At 42.6% G+C, this 20127-nt stretch overlaps 1 protein-coding gene across 6 annotated transcripts in view; it reads left to right on the forward strand.

Annotated features, from left to right (window-relative positions):
* The window catches only part of TIAM1 (TIAM Rac1 associated GEF 1), a 395754-nt gene that overhangs the window by 284963 nt on the left and 90664 nt on the right, over positions 1 to 20127 (forward strand). For all 6 annotated transcript variants that reach the window (XM_040484060.1, XM_040484063.1, XM_040484059.1 and 3 more), the window contains 2 exons: positions 14040 to 14264; positions 16120 to 16305. In XM_040484060.1, the coding sequence (XP_040339994.1) occupies positions 14040 to 14264; positions 16120 to 16305 (411 nt within the window). The remainder of the gene's footprint in view (positions 1 to 14039; positions 14265 to 16119; positions 16306 to 20127) is intronic.

Genomic DNA, 20127 nt, shown 5'->3' on the forward strand with positions numbered 1-20127 from the left:
GTAAGCCATTAGTGTGCAGCTGACCATGTTTTGGTGGTGGGGGGGGGGTGGTTAATGCCCATTTCAACATCATCTTTGTGAAATGCTTATTTTAGTCTCCTGCTTGTTTTTCCATTGGGTTATCTTTCTTTTTTTTTTTTTTTTTAATTTTTTTTTTTTTTTAACGTTTATTTATTTTTTTGGGACAGAGAGAGACAGAGCATGAACGGGGGAGGGGCAGAGAGAGAGGGAGACACAGAATCAGAAACAGGCTCCAGGCTCTGAGTCATCAGCCCAGAGCCCGACGCGGGGCTCAAACTCACGGACCGCGAGATCGTGACCTGGCTGAAGTCGGATGCTTAACCGACTGCGCCACCCAGGCGCCCCGTGGGTTATCTTTCTTAATGATTCATGGCACTTCTGTACATACTTTGTGTATCGCTTTTTACTGTGCTTTTACTGTGGCTCGCTTTTTACTCTGTTAAAGATATCCTTTGTTAATCTATTTAATTTTTATTATTAGTTTTTAATTTTATTTTAAAATTAAAATAAAATAAACAATTTAAAATAAAATAAATATTTTATTTATTTTTGAGACACAGAGAGAGATACAGAGTGTGAGTGGGGAAAGGGCTGAGACAGAGGGAGACACAGAATCGGAAGCAGGCTCCAGGCTCTGAACTGTCAGCACAGAGCCCGACGCAGGGCTCGAACTCACAGACCGTGAGATCATGACCTGAGCCGAAGACGGAGGCTTAACCGACTGAGCCACCCAGATGCCCTGTGACTTTTTAATTTTAATGTCTATCATTTCTCAGGTCTTCCTTAATGGATAGTGCTTTTGTGTATCCTATTTAAAAAATCTATGTGCTCTGAGTCATGAAACTATTCTTCTGTATAGCTTATTAACCACTGTTTTTCTGCATCTGGCATCACTTTTTATTATTTGGATTTCTTGTATATGAGGGAATAGCTAACTAGAGCTAACAATGACAACAATAACAATATTATGTGATATCAGCAGCTCTCTTTTACTGAGCCTTTCTTGTATGCCACCATCTTGGAAAGTGTTTTATAATGTGAGTCACATATAATTCTTAAAAAAAATTTTTTTTTTCAACGTATATTTATTTTTGGGACAGAGAGAGACAGAGCATGAACGGGGGAGGGGCAGAGAGAGAGGGAGACAGAGAATCGGAAACAGGCTCCAGGCTCTGAGCCATCAGCCCAGAGCCTGACGCGGGGCTCAAACTCACGGACCGCGAGATCGTGACCTGGCTGAAGTCGGATGCTTAACCGACTGCGCCACCCAGGCGCCCCTTAAAAATTTTTTTAATTTAAGTATAGTTGATATATCATAGTTTTAGGTGCCACCATGGTGATTCAGCAATTCCATACATTAGGCAGCGATTATCTCCATTAGCATAGTTCCCATAGTTCCCATCTACAACATCATTGCAGTATGATTGACCGTATTTCCTATCCTGTACTTTCCATCTCCGTGGCTTATTTATTTTATAAATGGAAGTTTATACCTCTTAATCTCCTTCACCTGTTTTGCCCATTCCCCTTCCTCCACCCCCCAGGCAACCACCAGTTTGTTCTCGGTATTTATGGGTCTGTTTCTGCTTTTGTTTGTTCATTTGTTTTATGTTTTTCCGTTCCACGTGAAAGCAAAATCATAAGTCACATTTAATTCGTACAGCAATCAGTGACTTGGATGGTTTATCCATATTTTAGCCAATTAATGTGGACTGTGTCTCCCATTTGGTGAAGCTGAGGCTTTTATAAAGGCTAATAATTAGACGCCAAGTGACACAGTCACTGAGTGTTGGCTGGATTCAAACCAAGCCCCTCTTTCTCTAAAATCTTTTACTGTCTAAGCATACTATTTATCTTATTTCTATTACTGTTTACCCTAAGAAGAACATGGGCAGGAATCACTGACCACAGTCAAAAGGGTCTGTTTCTCATTCTTGGAATTAAGCCATTCACTGGGGAATATTTCAATATTTCAGCCATTCTTGCCTCACTACGCAGTTTAGATGATAATCTAATCGGTTTCAGGATACTCATTTTACTTACACTCTGCTGATGTGAATTCCTCTTGAAAGGACCGTCTTGGCCATAAAATTGCTAGTACAATCTAAATATCCAATAGGTCATGTTGAATAAAATTCTTTTGTGGCAACATAGGACCTATTCATGAAAACCTCTGTGTCCTCTTGTGGTGGTGAAATTTTTAGGCTACTTACGTGGGATAGAGCACAAAATGAACCTTTTCAGAAGAAATTACTGCTGTTCAGGACCTATGAGGGCATTTTCTACCTTCTACTTGTTGTAATCCACATGACTCTAGAGGGGCTAGGTTTGAAAGAAACCTGTGTGGGTTAGGGGTGAGGTTAACACAAGGGAGATCAACCACAATTATGGAAATAATTTGTAGGTTATTCCAGCCCCGGGGCTCAATTCACTGTGCATGGTTTACAGAGCCAGTGTGCTGCTGATTTGATGCTGTTATTCAGATTTGCCCATGGTAAGGAGATTCATGCTACCGGCAAAAGCAGAAAAGGGGTTTTATGGGCAGGATGGGGGTGGGAATGGGCATGAATATTAGAGCCGCTTGCGTAGAAGAGGTGCTATGCTGTCTGCAAAGGGAGGCTATAGTTCCTGCACTGAAACTGCTTTAGAGACTTCCCTCCAACTGGAAGGCAGAACCAGCATCTACCACGTACGAAGTAGAGTTTCCTCTCAGGGCCTTCCTTTGTCCATTACCGCTGGGTGTTACATACAATTCCAAAAAGCTCCATGACTTTTATGGTAACATATCCTAATATTAGGTTTTTATTTCTACATCACATGTCTTAGGAACATAATTAGCAGGCCGGGTAAGAACGACTCCTGACTGGATGAAAAATCATATGCAATGATACATCTAAAGAAGTGTAGAGAATATCTCCGTGGGGGGACTGCCTTTCTATAGAAAGTTTTCATATCATTTAGAAAGTCACTTGTATGAGGGTATAGTATGTGTATGAAAAAGAGACTAGTGAACAAAAGAATAGTATTTACACCATTATGGTGGGTTGGGGATTGGGTGTAATAATCCAAGTCAGATGTCTTATAGATAGCAGATGCTCATTATTTTTAAAATAATTTTTTAAATATTTTTTAAATGCTCATTATTGTTTTGAGAGAGAGAGAGAGAGAGAGAGAGAGAAAGAGAGAGAACAAAAGGAGGAGGGGCAGAGAGAGAGGGAGAGAATCCCAAGCAGGTGGCTCTGCACTGGCAGTGCTGGGCTCGAACTCCTAAACCACGAGATCATGACCTGAGCTGAAATCAGGAGTTGGATGCCTAATGGACTGAGCCACCCAGATGCCCCCAGCAGATGCTCATTAAATGTTATAGTTGCATTTTAACAATAAATAAAAAGTGACTAGTTCCTTTTATTTCTGTTAAATAAGGATCTTGGGGCGCCTGGGTTGCTCAGTCGGTTAAGCGTCTGACTTCAGCTCAGGTCACGATCTCGCGGTTTGTGAGTTCGAGCCCCGCATCGGGCTCCGGGCTGATGGCTCAGAGCCTGGAGCCTGCTTCTGATTCTGTGTCTCCCTCTCTCTCTGCCCCTCCCCTGTTCATGCTCTATCTCTCTCTGTCTCAAAAATAAATAAAAACGTTAAAAAAATATTTAAATAAGGATCTTTACAGAAGTTGAGTGTGGCTTCCCTGGGAAGAGGCTAAGGCTTTGAGTTTTATTAGGCTCTTAAGCTCTGGATGGTTATCCTGAAGTGCCACATCTGGTTCTATGTGGACTTGACAAAAGTCACTGGCACACATGTCCTGAACAAGGCCAGCCAGATTGAGGAAAATTCTGGAAGTCATCTTTTACAAAGAGGCGTGAAGTGGACTTGGTAGATACTCCTCCTTGTAAATGGTTCTGGAACCCAGCACCCTGTCTCCCTTGAGGTCAGTCCTGTGCAGCCTCCCTGCAGTTTGGTTCCTGCTCTTCCCATTTTCTTCCACAATGCTAGTGTCAGTTCCTGAATTTATTAGGAACCACACCTAACTGTTGACTCATACTGAGCTTGTGGTGTATCAAACCCATAGAATCAACTCTTACAAGGTCTCTACCATCCTATTTTAATAGATGTTTCCAGAACTCTAAGTGCAGAAGTTAAATTGACTTCTTTGAGATTTTATGTTTGTGGTTTCTGTCCTTCTAACGAACTTGTCAAAATCATCCTGGATCCTAATTTGGTCTTCCCTCTAACTTCATGCTTTCTGCAGATGAGACAAACTGGATGTTTGGTCTTTGTTCTTTCTGTTGGTTTAAATGCTGCCTTAGTCTGTAGCTAAGTCCTGTTTTCTCATCACTGTAGATCATCTCCCTGCCCCTAGCCAGTTTTCTAAAAAGTTTAGAAATCTTTACCTTTGGTTTTGACATGGATTAGTTGTGAAGAAGGGTGAACTCCTAAGATGTGTGGAGCCCCAGGCAAAATTTTTTATCTATATGGAGAATTTGACTCCCCCCATATCAACTTTTCAAACCATTCTGGTGGCTCATCTCATGCAATCTAGTGAAAGAAATACCACATAGGCTATTGGGAACAACCACTAGGCATCGACTCATGTCCAAGAGCTCCTTAGCATACATACTTTATTGAACTCCCCAAAGGGAAGCAAATGTACTGGGTGTGGAGGGTTCTTCCTGGACCCTGTCCTTTTCAGGCACCAGAAGGGGTATTTTCAAAATATGGGGCTCCATTTGCCTAGCTCTTAGGAGAGTATTGATGAAGAGTATAGATGTTAAAGTACAAAATGAATACACAGGGCAGTAAATGTTTACAGCACATGCCCTACTATTAGTGTGTTCAGACATTTCCTCACATATGTTAAAAGGACAGTGAATATAATTGTGGCTGAGCTAGATTTTAGTATATGATTTGTATACTATTACGTATTATCCAAATAATATATTACTGACACTATTCATCTTCCTTTTCTCATTATTTGAAATTTGTATAAAGTCAATATGAGCACATGGTTTTAAAGAATTTAATTAACCTTAAAAGAAAAATTAAGGGGTGCCTGGGTGGCTCAGTCAGTTAAGCAGCCGACTTTGGCTCAGGTCATGATCTCATGGTCTGTGAGTTCGAGCCCCGCGTTGGGCTCTGTGCTGACAGCTCAGAGCCTGGAGTCTGTTTCGGATTCTGTGTCTCCCTCTCTCTGACCCTCCCCTGTTCATGCTCTGTCTCTCCCTATCTCAAAAATAAATAAAACGTTAAAAAGAAAAAAAAATTAAGAGTGAAATTCTTATCCTTCCTTAACCTCTTCCCCCAGCCTTAGTCCCCCAAAGTAACTATGTTCAATTATTTTAGCTAGGTTTTTTTTTGTTTAGTTGTTCTTTTTCCCCTTGCATTTACCCTCATTTCTCATTAACATGCTTATAGTATTTTTAAATTAACTTTGGACATTAACTACTGACTTTCTGTGATGACAGATGAATATTTAGCTATATTATATACGAATTCTCCTTTCTTCATGTTCCTATATAGTTATATGAACATTTAGGATTAAATCAGTAGTCTCTCTTACACTGTTAGGGTGTTCCATGCTATGACCATATAAATAATATTAGCTGCTGGGCCAATTAGTATACTATCATTTGATTTCCTTTCTTGAACAACTTCTTGTTTTTTTTTTCCTGTAGTTAATGCCTGCCTCTTATTTTCTGCTCCATTTATTTACTTTTACACTTACTTAGCAGTATTTTCTACATCTGTTCTTTATTACCTAGTTGCTTAGTACTGTTTTGTTCCCTGGAGACCACCTATCCCAGGTCCTTTATTGTCCTGCTCCAATCTGTTTGCTCTCTAGGCCACAGGCATAATAGTTACTTTGGATTTTCCTTCACCATCCTAGTTAGAATCTTGGATTGCAAGTTATCCTTTTTTCTCCTTTATTTTCATTAACGAACAAACCTGTAATAATTTCCTACAAAATGGCTCATTTTTGAAAATGTCTTTATTCTACCTTTTACTTGAATAATCTTTGAGTAATTTGAAATTTTGGTTGGAAAATGTGCTTTGTTCACTTATTATCATTTCTGAATAATTTGTGTGTGCTTTATTTTCTCTTTTGAAGCTTTAGAATAATTTTCTATCACGAGGGTTATGATTTCTCAAAGAGATTTTAATTTTAGTTATCTTTTTTTTATTACTAAAAGCTTTCCCTTTCTCTCTCTTCCTTTCCTTTTCTCTCTCCTTCCCTTCTCCCTCCTACTTTTCCTTCCTTCCCCTTTCTCCCAGTCTCTTCCTCCCTCCCTCCCTTTCTTGTTCTTTCTCCCTCTCCTTCCTTCCCTCCTACCCTTCCTCCTTATTTCCTTTCTTCTCCTCTCCCTCTGTCCTTCTCTCCTTTTCTCCCTTTGTCTTCCTCCCTCCTTTCTACCTTATCATCCCTTTTTCAGTGTAACCTATGCATTTGTTTATTGTTTATAGCTTTAGATTCTTTTGTGTCTCCATCTTTGGGGATGTTGCTGAATATTCAGGAAATGTGGCTGCAGGCTTTGTTTCTCTTTTTTTCATTATGTATTTTCTTCTGTGTGCTCTGGTCTCTGCCTTTCATGCTGGAGGCTTTCATCAAATGGCGATTCTTCATTATCTGATCATATTTAAATGTGAAATATCAAAAAAGTGCTTGGATATCGTTTGTGCCATCTACTGGGGGCTTTTATAGCATGAACAGATGGTAAAATCTTTTTTGTTGAGGGTGTCCATTTGACAATATTTGTTGGCCTTTTCTGTGGGACTACTCAGCTTTGCCAGAGATGCATCCTGCCCTTGCCATTTAACTGGGCAGGCTTCCATTTATTCCCGAGTTTGGAGCCTCTCTTCCCCAAAGAATTTACCTTGGGTGAGTGAGCGGGTAGAGAGGTGAGGGATTGGGGGGTAGGGAGGGAAGAGTGCCCAGTTTATGACTTTTTCCAGTGGATGAGGCAAGCCCCATATTGTTCTCTTTACACGTGTTAAAAATGATAGCTTACTGGGGCACCTGGCTGGCCTAGTCAGTAGAGCATGTGACTCTTGGTCTTAGGGTTGTAAGTTCAAGCCCCACTTTGGGTGTAGAGATTACATAAGGAAATTTTAAAAAGTGATAGCTTACTTAAGCCTTGTATAAGTAGAATTCTAGAATATGTTAAAGAGAGAAATAATGAAAGAAAAGACTTTCAAGAATTCATACAGGAACTTCATTCCCAACTAACCTTTTAAAAACACATAACTTTATTCCTTTTTGTTGTTGTTCTTTGTAGATGGAAAAAAGAAGTTCAGTCTACTTTCCAATTATTCCTGTGCTCCTATAAACTCAAATTATCTGAAATTTTAGTTTCCTAGATCTGGCATATATTCCCTAGTATTTCTCTCGTTTAAAATGAATTTCCCTTTTCCTGCCATTCACGTAAACCATTGATTATCTGAAATCACTGAGTACCCTCCATTCGGTTGGATAATTGAAGCTAGATCTATTTAAATACATAATGAATACATAAAGTGCATCTTAACTCTGCACTCAAAGAGGCTCTTAGGCAAAATGCATTTCTTTTTTCTGATTATATCCCTCTGTTGGCAAGAACTTTGCATATTCCCTTCACTGAACTTTATACAGTTTTCATATCATTTCTAGAAGACAGAGGAAGAATCATAAAATTCTGTCTGCTACCTTTCTGCTGCTGTTTGTTTAATTGAAGCTGATGACCGTGGAGGAAGTCAAGAGGATTCCACCATGGGGAGGGGGGTGTCTCTCCTTCCTGCCCTTTTAACCACTGGATTCTGACAGAGAGCCCTTTAGTAGACCCGATGTCCCTAATTAAACTTGCCTGCTTCAGCAAGATAATGCAAAGGTAGCAGCTCTGAAAAGCTTTCTCTAGCATGTCAGAATTTAAATCCTGGGGAGTCCACACTGGGAAACATTCTATCAAGTTGGTGATCTGCTGTGAGCAGCTCTGGAGTGTTAAGCCTATAAACTGCCACGAACTATCCAGAGTTTTGTCTACTTAACTCGCTGTTGACAGCAGTCAGGTGGACTTAGCCCACCCTCTCTGTGTATGCCCCTGGGAATGGACAAGCCCTTTCAGAAAGCTCATTTAGTGAATTGCGCTTCTTAGAAATAGATGTGGCTTAATGATAGAGAAAGGCCGAGACTGCTGCGTTGTTTATACAGGGCAGCAGGAGCAAAAGTTCTCTCTAATGGAACTGCCTTCAGCCACCGACAGGTTTCAGAGAAGCTTGGAGGCTCGAGGCATGCCGAATGGTTAGAACGAATGATGGATAAATTTTTCAGGAAGCGGTGATCAGACTTTTCTGTGTATCCTTCTCTAGGTTATGGGGTTTGGTGCTTTTGTTTGTTCCTTAAAATTTTAGTTGTGGTAAAGTATACGTGACATACCATCTTACCTGTTTTTAAATGTACACATCAGTGGCGTTAAGTACGTTTGCATCTTTGTACACCCGTCACCACTGTCCGTCTCCAGGACTCTCCTCGTCTTGCAAACCCGAAATTCCGAATGCTAACCCATTAGTCCCACCTTCCCCTGGCCCCTGGCAATCACCATCTTTCTTTATTTTAAATAAATAAATTTCAGAATAGCTGGTCTACCCAAGGTAAATAAACATCTTTCAAAGGATGTTTAGCTTCATTGACTAGTATCAGTTTCCTTTCTTTCCACTTCTTTTTTTTTTTAAGATTTTATTTTATTTTTTATTAAAAACATTTTTTTAATGTTTATTTTATTTTTGAGAAAGCAGGGGAGGGGCAGAGAAAGAGACAAACACACACACACACACACACACACACACACACACACACACACACACAATCCGAAGCAGGCTCCAGGCTCTGAGCTGTCAGCACAGAGCCCAATGCAGGCTTGAACCCACGAACTGTGAGATCATGACCTGAGCTGAAATTGAGTGCTTAACCACCTGAGACACCCAGGCACCCCCTTTAAGATTTTATTTTTAAGTAACCTTTGCACCTGTCGTGGGGCTCAAACTTACAACCCTGAGATTAAGAGTCACACGCTCTACCGACTGAGCCAGCCAGGTGATTTCTTTCCACTTCTTAACTGGGGTGTAAACATAAACTCTAAGGCATCAGATTGGAGTCTGTGCTGCCCTTGGCTGAGTTTGGCAGAGACCCTCAAAGGTGGAGGGAAGAAGGGGCCTGGGACCCTGCTTCCATTAAGTAAAGAGAGGAAAAGGCTGTTGCTCTATAAAACCTATCAGATTATGGCTCTTCTCAGAGGTTAAAAGTGTGTTCTATAGACTCTTCTAAAAACATTTCTTTAGAAGGGTTTTTGAGCATAGTTAGTGCATCATCAGTCACGGTGGTTAGGTTATGCTGTAGTAAGGAGCAACCCTCATACCCCCATGGCTTACCACACCTCTTCATTGTCTGATGGGCATTGGCTATGAAGCTGTATTTGTCCTGGACTTTCAGGGACCCAGGCTGACAGACGCTTCATCTCGACACATGCTTCCATGACTGTAAGCCAAGGGACAAGAATGGGGGCAAATCAGGCTTTTGTTTTGTAATGACACACGCCGCTTCTCCTCAAATGCATTGGCCAAAAAAACAAAAAACAAAAAAAAACCAAAACCAAGTGACATGGCCACACCGAACTTTAAAGGGAGCAGGAGAGTTCTATCCCCCTACATCCTTAGGAGGGGCTCCAAATATTACAGGTATAGCACTAATGACACTGTGGGGGCCCAGGCTTTGGGGTAATTGCTGAGAACTAGGGGTTCAGGGGCAGCGTAGCATATTTAATAAAATGTTTTTTTGAGCACAGAATTGGTAGAGATCGAGGTTTATAATAAATTACTATGTTATCCCTCATTCTTCTGAGCTTTGGTTTCTCCATTCATAAAGTTGCCCTGGGCCCCTTCTAGAGGCATATTTTTGTTTTAAAATTTAAGTCTGTGGGGCACCTGGGTGGCTCAGTCGGTTGGGCATCCGACTTCAGCTCAGGTCATGATCTCGCGGTCCGTGAGTTCGAGTCCCGCATCAGGCTCTGGGCTGTCAGCTCAGAGCCTGGAGCCTATTTCAGATTCTGTGCCTCCCTCTCTCTCTGACTCTCCCCCGTTCATGCTCTCTCTCTATCTCAAAAATAAATAAACGTTAAAAAGAAATTAAAAAAAAAATAAAATTTAAGTTTGTAACTTAAAAAGCAGAGCCTGTATCAGGGAATTTCAGCTCTTTCCATCAATTCTTCACATCTTATGTCAGACTTGTAGGGATTTCCTTTTCTTTGTGCCTTGGGGCGGGAGGAGTTTGGGAGTGGAGGGTTCTAATGGAGGCAGAGGTGGGCGAGGGGCAGCTGGCGGTGGCAGGGGTGGGGTGGATGCTGACCTCGCTCTAAGCATCCACATACCTGCTATTTTTACAGGAGACACGGTCTCTCCTCCTCAGTAGCACATGCCGCCTCTGCACGGATGGCATCTGAAATGCTCCCAACAGTGTCCCCTTGTAATAGGTGAAAACACCATCTTTCCTAAAGTCTATAAAAGCTCCTTGTTTCCACTGAGCTGCATGTACCAAGGAGAAAGCATGTTTCAGCTCAAGGAAGCAGCTATTTTTATCAGATACTGCCTGACACCGTGGACGACAGAGACATAGCCCCGCGAAAGGGTCGTGCTGTTTGGGACTTCCATTGCAAAATTATAGGGGACACCTTTTAAAGAAAAATGGAATCTGAAATATATTATTTTGGGGGATAGCTACAGAGAAATTAGATGTAAATTTAGAGTAATATATCTTAGTGTTTTTTAAAAAAACTTTCTCTTAAAGTAGAATATCTACACAGAAAAGTACACCTTTTGATGGTGTTTGATTAGCTCGTACACCCACGCCATACATGCACATAACCAGCACCCGGACCGAGAAGCTGAACTTGGCCAGCACCCCAGAGCCCCCCGCCCCCCCTGGCTTGTGGGTTCTTCCATTTGCTCTCCACCCTCCCCCCGACACCTACCAAAGAGGTACTCTTCTGACTTCTCGCATTGCTTTTGCCCATTTTTGTACTTTATATAAATAGAATCCTAGTCTATATTCTTGCATGTCGGCCTTCTTGTCCTCAGCGTGTGAAATTTATTCAGGTTGTAGTCTTTCATTCTCATTGCTGTATGGTATTTCATTGTGTGATTCTACCACACTCATTTCTCCATTCTGCTGTTGACGGGTGTTTGGATAGTTTCCCGTTTGGCCCACTGCAAATTATGCTGCTATAAACATTTTGGTACCTGTGTTCTGGTGAGCATATGAATGCATTTTTGTTGAGCATGTGCCCAGGAGTGTGTTTTTGGGGTCGCAAGGCATGCATATATTCACCTTTTTTTAGGTAGCTTCAAAGAGCTTTCTGAAGCACGTAGACCAGTTACTTCTCCAGCCAGCAGCCAGCAGTGCGTCATAATTCTGGTTTCTCCGTATCTTTGCCATCACTTGGTATTTTCTTCCTGGAAGCTTTCCTTTTAGGAAAGAATCCTTACGAGATTCTTTTTCCATCCGAGCTGATACCTTCCCTAATAAACACATTTAAAAAAAAAGAAAGAGGAAAAATAACTCCACTTTTTAGTAAAGAAACGCACTGATGCTGTGGCACAGAGAGACTCTGAGGTCCAACGCTGTACCTTGTCCTAGGCGGGAGCAAGCGTGGGGCATTTATCTTATGTGGGAGGACCCGGAACTCTGAATTTTTCTTGAGTAACTTTGTTATTTATTTATTTATTAAAAAAATTTTTTTTTAACATTTATTTCTGAGAAAGAGCATGAGTGGGGGAGGGGCAGAGAGAGAGAGGGGGACACGGAATCCGAAGCAGGCTCCAGGCTCTGAGCTGGCAGCACAGAGCCCGACGTGGGGCTCGAACTCACAGACCGCGAGATCATGACCTGAGCCGAAGTCGGACGCTCAACCGACTGAGCCACCTAGGCGCCCCTCTTGAGTTACTTTAGAGTGATCTACCAAGATAAAATGTAAGACAGTGACTTTCTAAGAGGAGATACACATTAAAAATTTGAAGCAAAGTTATTTAAGCCTTAAAGATGAGTCTCCTGTACAGACACGGGCACCCTCCCCATCCCCGCCAAGAAGTATTTACCTCTGATTTCCAGTGTTGCTATCTTCTCTTCTCCCACTCAGTTTTCACAAAATGATTCCATTTGCTTCCCTCTGCTGTTTTTTCATGAGGATGTCTAGCTTATGGAAATCTTCTTTAGACAGAGGCACGTGTTTTGTTATATATGTAACAACGGCCACATTGTTTACATTTGTCCAGTGTGTCGGGGCTCTATTGGCTGATGCCATTTCGTAATTTTCTTTGTGGAATACAAAACTGATGGAATTCAGAAATAATGTAGACACCTGGGGTGGTCTTTGGTTGTCCGTACAGAGTAATAGGCGGATGGGGACCTGCTGGTGGAATTTTGTTTGCAGACTTTCACTCAGATGAGTTTGGAAACTAAGAAGACGCATCACAGAGAGAGGAAAAAAAAAAATGAGTGTTTTGTGTGTGAAAATGATGTTGGCTGTTACTTTAGTATTGAAGTGGCTGAATAGACCTTTTCTTCAGTGATCTAATTTCTGAGTGTTTGTTAAACCTCTCTGGGCTTAAGGGGATACCCGGAACATTCTAGCGTGTCCTTACTTATAAATACTCAATTGACTGGGTTCCTAAAGTCTTAGTGATCATGTGTTTCTGCAGATGAACTGTCTCCCCCAAGCTGTATTTTGACTTTTGCCTTTCAGAGCACCTCGAGTCACTTGGAGGTTGCTTGTGTGTTTTTGGGGGTTACCATTTTCTTTAAAGTGACCTGGCCATTCTTCACTGCCAGGTGGCCCCTCTTCCTGGGTACTCCCGTGTGTCTCCGAACATAATACTGCATCTGGCTGCCTTGAACTTCTTCCACAACCCTAGTTGTGTCATTGCTGCTTGACTCTGGCATAGGTCCTTGGGATTTGGGTCACAGCAGTTCACTGGGGGCAGGGCTGTTGTGCCTTCCTTGGACAGTAACGTCCTTTGGCCTCATTCCCACTTTGGAACCACACATCCCTCTCTGGAAACTGACCTTTGCTTCGTAGCAACCCTGTTAGCTAGAAACTAAGCTCTTTGTGTAGGATTATCACATATACAGGCGTCTTAATTTGGACTGCTATAACAAACGGATAAATAAATAAACAGGTGGCTTATAAATGACAGACGTTTATTTCTCACATTCTGGAGGCTCGAAGTCCAAGTTCAGGGTGGCAGCATGGGAGGGGCAGGCCGGCTCCCTGATTCGTAAATGCTGTCTTCTCTCTGGGTCCTCACTCGGCAGAAGGGGACTAGTTAGCTCTCTGGCCTCTTTTTTTTTTTTTTTTTTTTTAATTTTTTTTAAATGTTTATTTATTTTTGAAACAGAGAGAGACACAGCATGAGTGGTGGAGGGGCAGAGAGAGAGAGGGAGACACAGAATCCCAAGCAGGCTCCAGGCTCTGAGCTGTCAGCACAGAGCCCGATGCGGGGCTCGAACTCACGGACCGTGAGATCATGACCTGAGCCGAAGTCGGATGCTTAACCGACTGAGCCACCCAGGCGCCCCTCTCTGGCCTTTTTATAAGAGCACTAATCCCCTGCATGAAGACCCTGCCCTCATGACCTAATCCTCTCCCCGAGGCCTCGTCCTCTAACACCACTCTGGGGGTGAGAATTTCAACCTTTGCATTTGGGGGAGATGCACACGATCATTCCATCACAACAAGTGAGTTCAGGGAGTACACAGAGTGAGCAGACACGGAGGAGGCCTCCTTCCAGACAGCTCTTGGGGGCTGGGGGTGGGTGCAGTTCGTCTGGCCTAAGGCCTAATGTACTGTCTGCAGGAGGAGGTCAGGAAGGCTAGCCTTACTCATGAGGTGTCCAGACCCGTCACCTTGACTCCGTGCCATTGCTTCTCTCGAAACGCCCCTGGTCCACTGCCGATAACCTAAGAGGCGGCTGTTTCTTCTTGCCCCCCCCCCCACTCCCCCTTACAGACCACCAGCCAGACGGAGCTGGAAAACTGGATCACCGCCATCCACTCTGCCTGCGCGGCTGCCGTGGCGAGACATCACCACAAAGAGGACACGCTCCGGCTCCTGAAGTCCGAGATCAAAAAACTGGAACAGAAGATTGATATGGATGAGAAGATGAAGAAAATGGGCGAAATGCAGCTGTCTTCGGTCACCGATTCGAAGAAGAAGAAGACTATATTAGATCAGGTAATCGTCCTTCCATGTTTCGACTTGGGCGGGATCGTTATGGGTCTTTCAAGTGCCTCCACGTCTTGGCATCACGGAGCATCATCGCTTATCTTGTCAGCCTGTCATCCGGGCTGCTGAATTCTTTATTGTGACTGTCAGCGTTCCTCACCCGTCGTTCGCAGCCGATTGTTACGAGCTGAAGGGAACAATATTACATTGAATGGGAGACAGAAATCTAATAGAGGAGCCTGCCCCCGCTCCCACCACCACTGCTGTGCTATTCTGGGGCATCTCTGTCATCGCCACGTCTGCTGGTTTTCCTTCCCCACCTTGTCCGGTTCACGAGTGAGCTCCACTGTGGGGAGATGCAAATTTAGGCAATTTCGGCAAGGTGGAGTGTGTTTGAAAAAGCGTGTGCGTAGCTGCAGTATAGGATCATAAGTAAGTGTATTTCATGCTAAGAAAAGAAAGCAGTCACGAGGTAACAGGAAGGTTGTGCCTTCTACTCAATTGTTTCAAAGTCCACGATGAGCCATCTAGTCGCGCTTTGAAACTTTGTCTTAACGGTTAGGAAATCATCGTGGGAATCAGTGAGTTTCAGGAATGGAACAGTGGATGGTGTGGGCCAGCAGCTGGTTTCCCGTGGTTTCTCTCCCTCTGTTACCTGGCGCTGTCTTTGTTTTCACTGAGGCAAAATTCACGTAGCACGCGATTAACCATGTTAAGGCGTACAATCCAGTTGCATGTCATACGTCCACAGTATTGAGCAACTACAACCTGTGTCTAGTTCCCAGATGTTGTCATTCACCCCAGAAGGAAACTCCATACCTGTTAAATTGCTCCCCTGTGCTCCTGGCATGCTGCCTCTACGGATTCCCCAATTTCGGATGTTTTTATACAAGTGGAATTACACAACATGTGACCTTTTGCGTCTGAATTCCTTCACTTCACGTCACGCTTTGGGATGGACCCACATCGTAGGGTACATCAATCAGTTCTTCATTCCCTTTTATGGCTATGATTCGTTGCCCACACTCACCACAGTTCGCTTATCCGTTTGTCCGTTGATGGGCCATGTTGGCTGTTTCCACTTTTTGGCCGCTGTGAACAGTGCTGCGAACATGCATAAGTCACAGTAAAAAGTAGACATCGGCCATTAACCACTGTCCACGTCATCGTTAACATCACTGAGCCTTGGCTATATACCACATCCTGTGCCAAGCTTATTCTTGCATTATCTCATCTAAATATCACTTCAGTCTTAGGAAGTAGGTATCGTTTTGCCACTCTGAAAAGCGAGGAAATATCTTGGACACACTCTGTGGTTGGAAATTTATTCCAGAGCCTGGGTCTTCACCTTCTAGTGTCTTCTGCCTCCCACCGTGGGCCATGTGCCACTCCCCTGTTCCCAAAAGCTGTTGGGCTCTGATCTTTAATTCACCTCCCTTTCCTTTTTCTCTTTGTCTTCCTATGAAAGGTCATCTCCTGGTAAGTCCTATAATTCTCCAGTGGTAAAAACCCTGCAGATTTTACTTCCCTTGGGTTTGTGGCCCAGAGCTTGGAGCTGATGGCCTAGAAAGCCCAGAAGCATGACATTGTAACCAGAGGACACAGAGCAGCTGACATATACTTTCTGTTTACCAGACCGAATTTATGACTGTGGGTCTTTGTGAAAAAAACGTGTAAGCTACGAAAACAGTGATACTTGAGATGCTGTTCCCTAAGAAATTCGGGGTACCTGTGGTTTACCCCTTAGGATTAAAATCAATACCTTGACAACGTGTGGTTTTGTAACATTTGTGTGGGATGAAGCTGTTAACACTTGTTTTCCCTTTTCCTCGCCTTTCCTTTTTCCATATTTTCACCACCGTAGATCTTCGTTTGGGAGCAGAATCTCGAGCAGTTCCAAATGGACCTATTTCGTTACCGCTGTTACTTAGCTAGCCTCCAAGGTGGGGAACTGCCAAACCCCAAAAGGCTACTTGCTTTTGCAAGCCGACCAACGAAAGTGGCAATGGGCCGCCTTGGAATCTTCTCTGTATCATCCTTCCATGCCCTGGTGAGTCGAAGCCGGTGTGTTTTTAAGAAATATTTCTCTTTACTATTAATCCTGAGCAGGACTTGACAGGAGCCGCTGAAGTGTTTTTCTAGTTCACTGCTGGGTGTGGATTTCTGACACGTCCTCTGTGGTGGGTACAGATCTTCATTTGAGTCTGTTCTGAAATGTATTCCTTAAGCCTCTCTTGATGGGGCCTAAATTATTGTGCAAAGAAAATAGGAAAGGTATTATCTTAAGAGATCTCTGCATGTAGTGTTTGTTCGTAACTGATGTCCTCTTTAGGCAGTGTTCTGGTTTTAATCCAAATACAGTTTTTTTTTATATTAACCTTATGGAAATGTTAAGCGGAGAGCTCTCTCATACGGAAATGCATTCTCTCTCTCTCTCTCTCTCTCTCTCTCTCTCTCTGTCTCTTACACACACACACACCCCATATATTGAACACAGATCTCTTTGGTGATCTTCCTTTCATTTTATTTTTAAATACTGTAATTTCAGAAATCAGTTCTTTACAGTCATAACTGTACCTGCTGTATTTGAGGAAAGTAAAGATCTTCCATGATTTTCCAGCCCAACATATGTATTTGCTTGGGAAGGAGAATTTGCATCTGACCTCCGGAACGGCAGATTGCATCGTTGTGTTGTGTGTTTGCAATCTGTAATTTTATGTACTTGCTAAATTGCGAACAGCTTTATGTACGTTTGGCTCCTTTCTTCTCAAAAATTGCTATTGCGAGTAACATGGTTTCAGCCCATCCAAGTCAACACCCACTTAAAATATACTGCACCTTAGCACATTTGCTGTGGAATTAAATGTTAAGTCTCAGGTTCCAGAAACTGCTTTGGAAAACCTTAGCTCTGCTGGGCTTGGCTTGCCTCCCCTCGTCAGCTGTACCCTTCAATTGAATTCAGAGCTGCAATTCAGTCAAAGGCGTTTGTATTCTTTATAAATAGATTAGCGTCATCATTCAGATAATTAGGGGTAGATTTACATTTTTAAAGAAGTCTTAAACCAATTTCTGGACTTATTAAAACTGGCACCCTGATTTGTTCTGCTAATTACGACTCAGCTCTTGGTCTTTCTTGGTCTCCCTTGGTCTTTCTTGGTCTCCCACCTCTTCATATAGCTGTTAAGTGCTTTTTTTTTTTCCTTAGTAATAGGTCAGTGTGCTGTGATGAATAAGTCTTCCAAATGTTTTTGAGTTTGAGGCTCTAGGACTGTTTCTCTGAGACCCAGACACCAATTTGTAACTTGACCAAATCTCAGTTTGTGTATTCTGCAAAAAAAAATAAATTAATTAATTAAAAAATAATAATAATAAAAAAAATTCTTGTCTACTGCATGGTAACAATGTCGTAGATTGAAGTGGCATTTTTGTAAGAGAGCTCATGCCTCCAATGATGCAGAGTCCGTATTAATTCTAAACCCCAAGCATCCAAATGACTTTTTCCTGTTACTGGGCCTGATAGATTTGGGAGAGAATAAGTTTGCTATCTATCTAAAACTTCTTTGCTTTAATTTTCTTCAAAGCCATTGGAGCTAACTTTATTATTATCCTTCCATAACTTATCTTCAGACCTTCTAATTGCCTCTATCTCAATATCTGTGATTTGTGTGTACTTTTATTTGGATGGGCAGACTGTTAAAATCTGGCCAGCTGAAGATAGGGATGGGAGGGTTAGTAATTTAGGCGTTTTGGTGAGTGACTTTAAAGAAGAATATTTATTTATTTATTTAGGTTTATTTATTTTTGAGAGAGAAGGGCAAGCAGGGGAGGTGCAGAGAGAGAGGGAGACAGAGGATCCAAAGAGGGCTCTGCACTGACTGTAGAGAGCCCGACACGGGGCTCGAACTCACGGACCGTGAGATCATGACCTGAGCTGAGGTCGGACTGTTAACCAACTGACCCACCCAGGCGCCCCTTAAGAAGCATATTTAAGTCCTTATGTGCAGCTTCCTTTTCCTTACCCCCCACCGTCCTCAGCTGCAGTGTGAGTCTGGGTGTCTATATGCCTGTGTGTCCTCACAAACTTCTCTTTTCCACGAGGGGTTTCACTTCACACAGAACAAGTTCAGCAGGCCGGTTAGGTGTCTGCCCCTGTTTGTTGTTCCAGTTCCTGCAGGAGATCCCAGGAAGGGAATTTTACAGTCTGATTTATTAGATACTTATTTTTTTCCTCTATTCGTTGTCATTTGACCCCAGAGAGGTTCCCCCCCCCCCATTGACACATTTTACATTTTCCCTTTTCCCCAGTTATTTTTTTTCTTCTTTTAAGTGAGGGGCAAGGGAGGAGGAGGTGTGAGGGCAGGCGGGCTGGGGGTGGGCGGGGAGATTTGGGCTACAATTTAAGCCCCATTCACCAGGAGGGCTTCCCATAATGCTCAGTGATTTGCAGTAATTAACTGAAGGGTCCCCGCTGTACTCTTTGAAAGAAGGTTATCATTGTTCTTGTTTGCACAGATGAGCAGAATGATAGAGTAATCAGGTTCTGGCCACAAAGGGAGGCATTGTCTGGGCAAAGATCATTGAGAAACTCTTGAGCTCTTGTCTGCTAGTTCTTTTGCCAGCTTTCCCCCCCCCCCCCCTAAATCCCTTTGCTTATTTTGAGTCATTATTGTGTTGGGGGTAGCAGTTACTTTTGCAGTTTACAGGGCCCCCAGCAGTGCAGCATAGTTACTGTGAGAACCCCTAGTGAAGGGCCCATTTGTTAAACAGACTCAACCAACTGGTCAGCCGGTAACTGAGAACATTTACGTTGTGTAAGTTTCTCTGCTGGACTCTGTCTTTCTAAAATTGTAAAGAATTACTGTTGTGACCATGTTATATGTAGGATCTCTGTTTTTGCTTTTTTTTTTTTTTATGTTTACTTATTTTTGAGAGTTAGAGAGAGAGAGAGAGAGAGAGAGAGAGAGAGAGAGAGACTGAGACAGAGCAGGAGCAGGGAGGGGGGGGGTGGGGGAGGGAGGGGGAGATACAGAATCCAAAGCGAGTTCCAGGCTCCTAGCCATTAGCACTGAGTCTAACGTGGGGCTCGAACTCATGAAACAAAACCATGACCTGAGCCAAAGTCGGCCACTTAACCAGTTGAGCCACCCAGGCTTCCCCCTGCTTTTGCTTTGTGATGTTGGTTTATGTATTTTATTCATTGAATCAGCAAATACATGTGAGGCCTGGCATATGTCATTTATTCTTCTTATGATTAGGGTTATAGCAGCAAACAACTCAGAGTTCTTTTCCTATTGGAGATTCTTATGGGGGGAGATGCATAATAAATGAGTAAGCAGTTAAATAGACAGGGTAGGTGCAGGTATTGATGTATGCTATGAAGGAAGTGAACAAGGTAATAATACATATATATATATATATATATATATATATATATATATATATATAAACAGTGATACAACAGCCATATATTTGTATATGACTGCCTGTAGGTGTCTGTGTATCTACAGATAGATTTGTCTATTTATAAGTAGATATACAAATAATGAGACCGAATAGGCATTTTTGTTTCCTCTCAGACTTTTAACTTTCACACCACTTATTTAGTGGTTCCTAGCCTCATTTTGTGATGATAAGCTTATCTGATACTGAAATCGTCATGTGTGCGTGTATGTATGTCAGCACATTATAATTTATTCCTTTTGCAGCTTTTGTTTACCTTTGACTCAGAAAGTGATGAAAATAGGGAAGAGAAAATGTGTATCTATTTAAAGTAAACACATGTCTTTTGGTCTGTGATTTTGTCCCCCTCATCCCCTTGAGCACAATCCTAGTCTAGACCTCTTTCTCTAACGTGGTGTTGGATGCTGCGTTT

Source organism: Herpailurus yagouaroundi, unplaced genomic scaffold (genome assembly GCF_014898765.1).
Source record: "Herpailurus yagouaroundi ecotype Mexico unplaced genomic scaffold, PumYag 162, whole genome shotgun sequence".
NCBI lineage: Eukaryota > Metazoa > Chordata > Mammalia > Carnivora > Felidae > Herpailurus > Herpailurus yagouaroundi.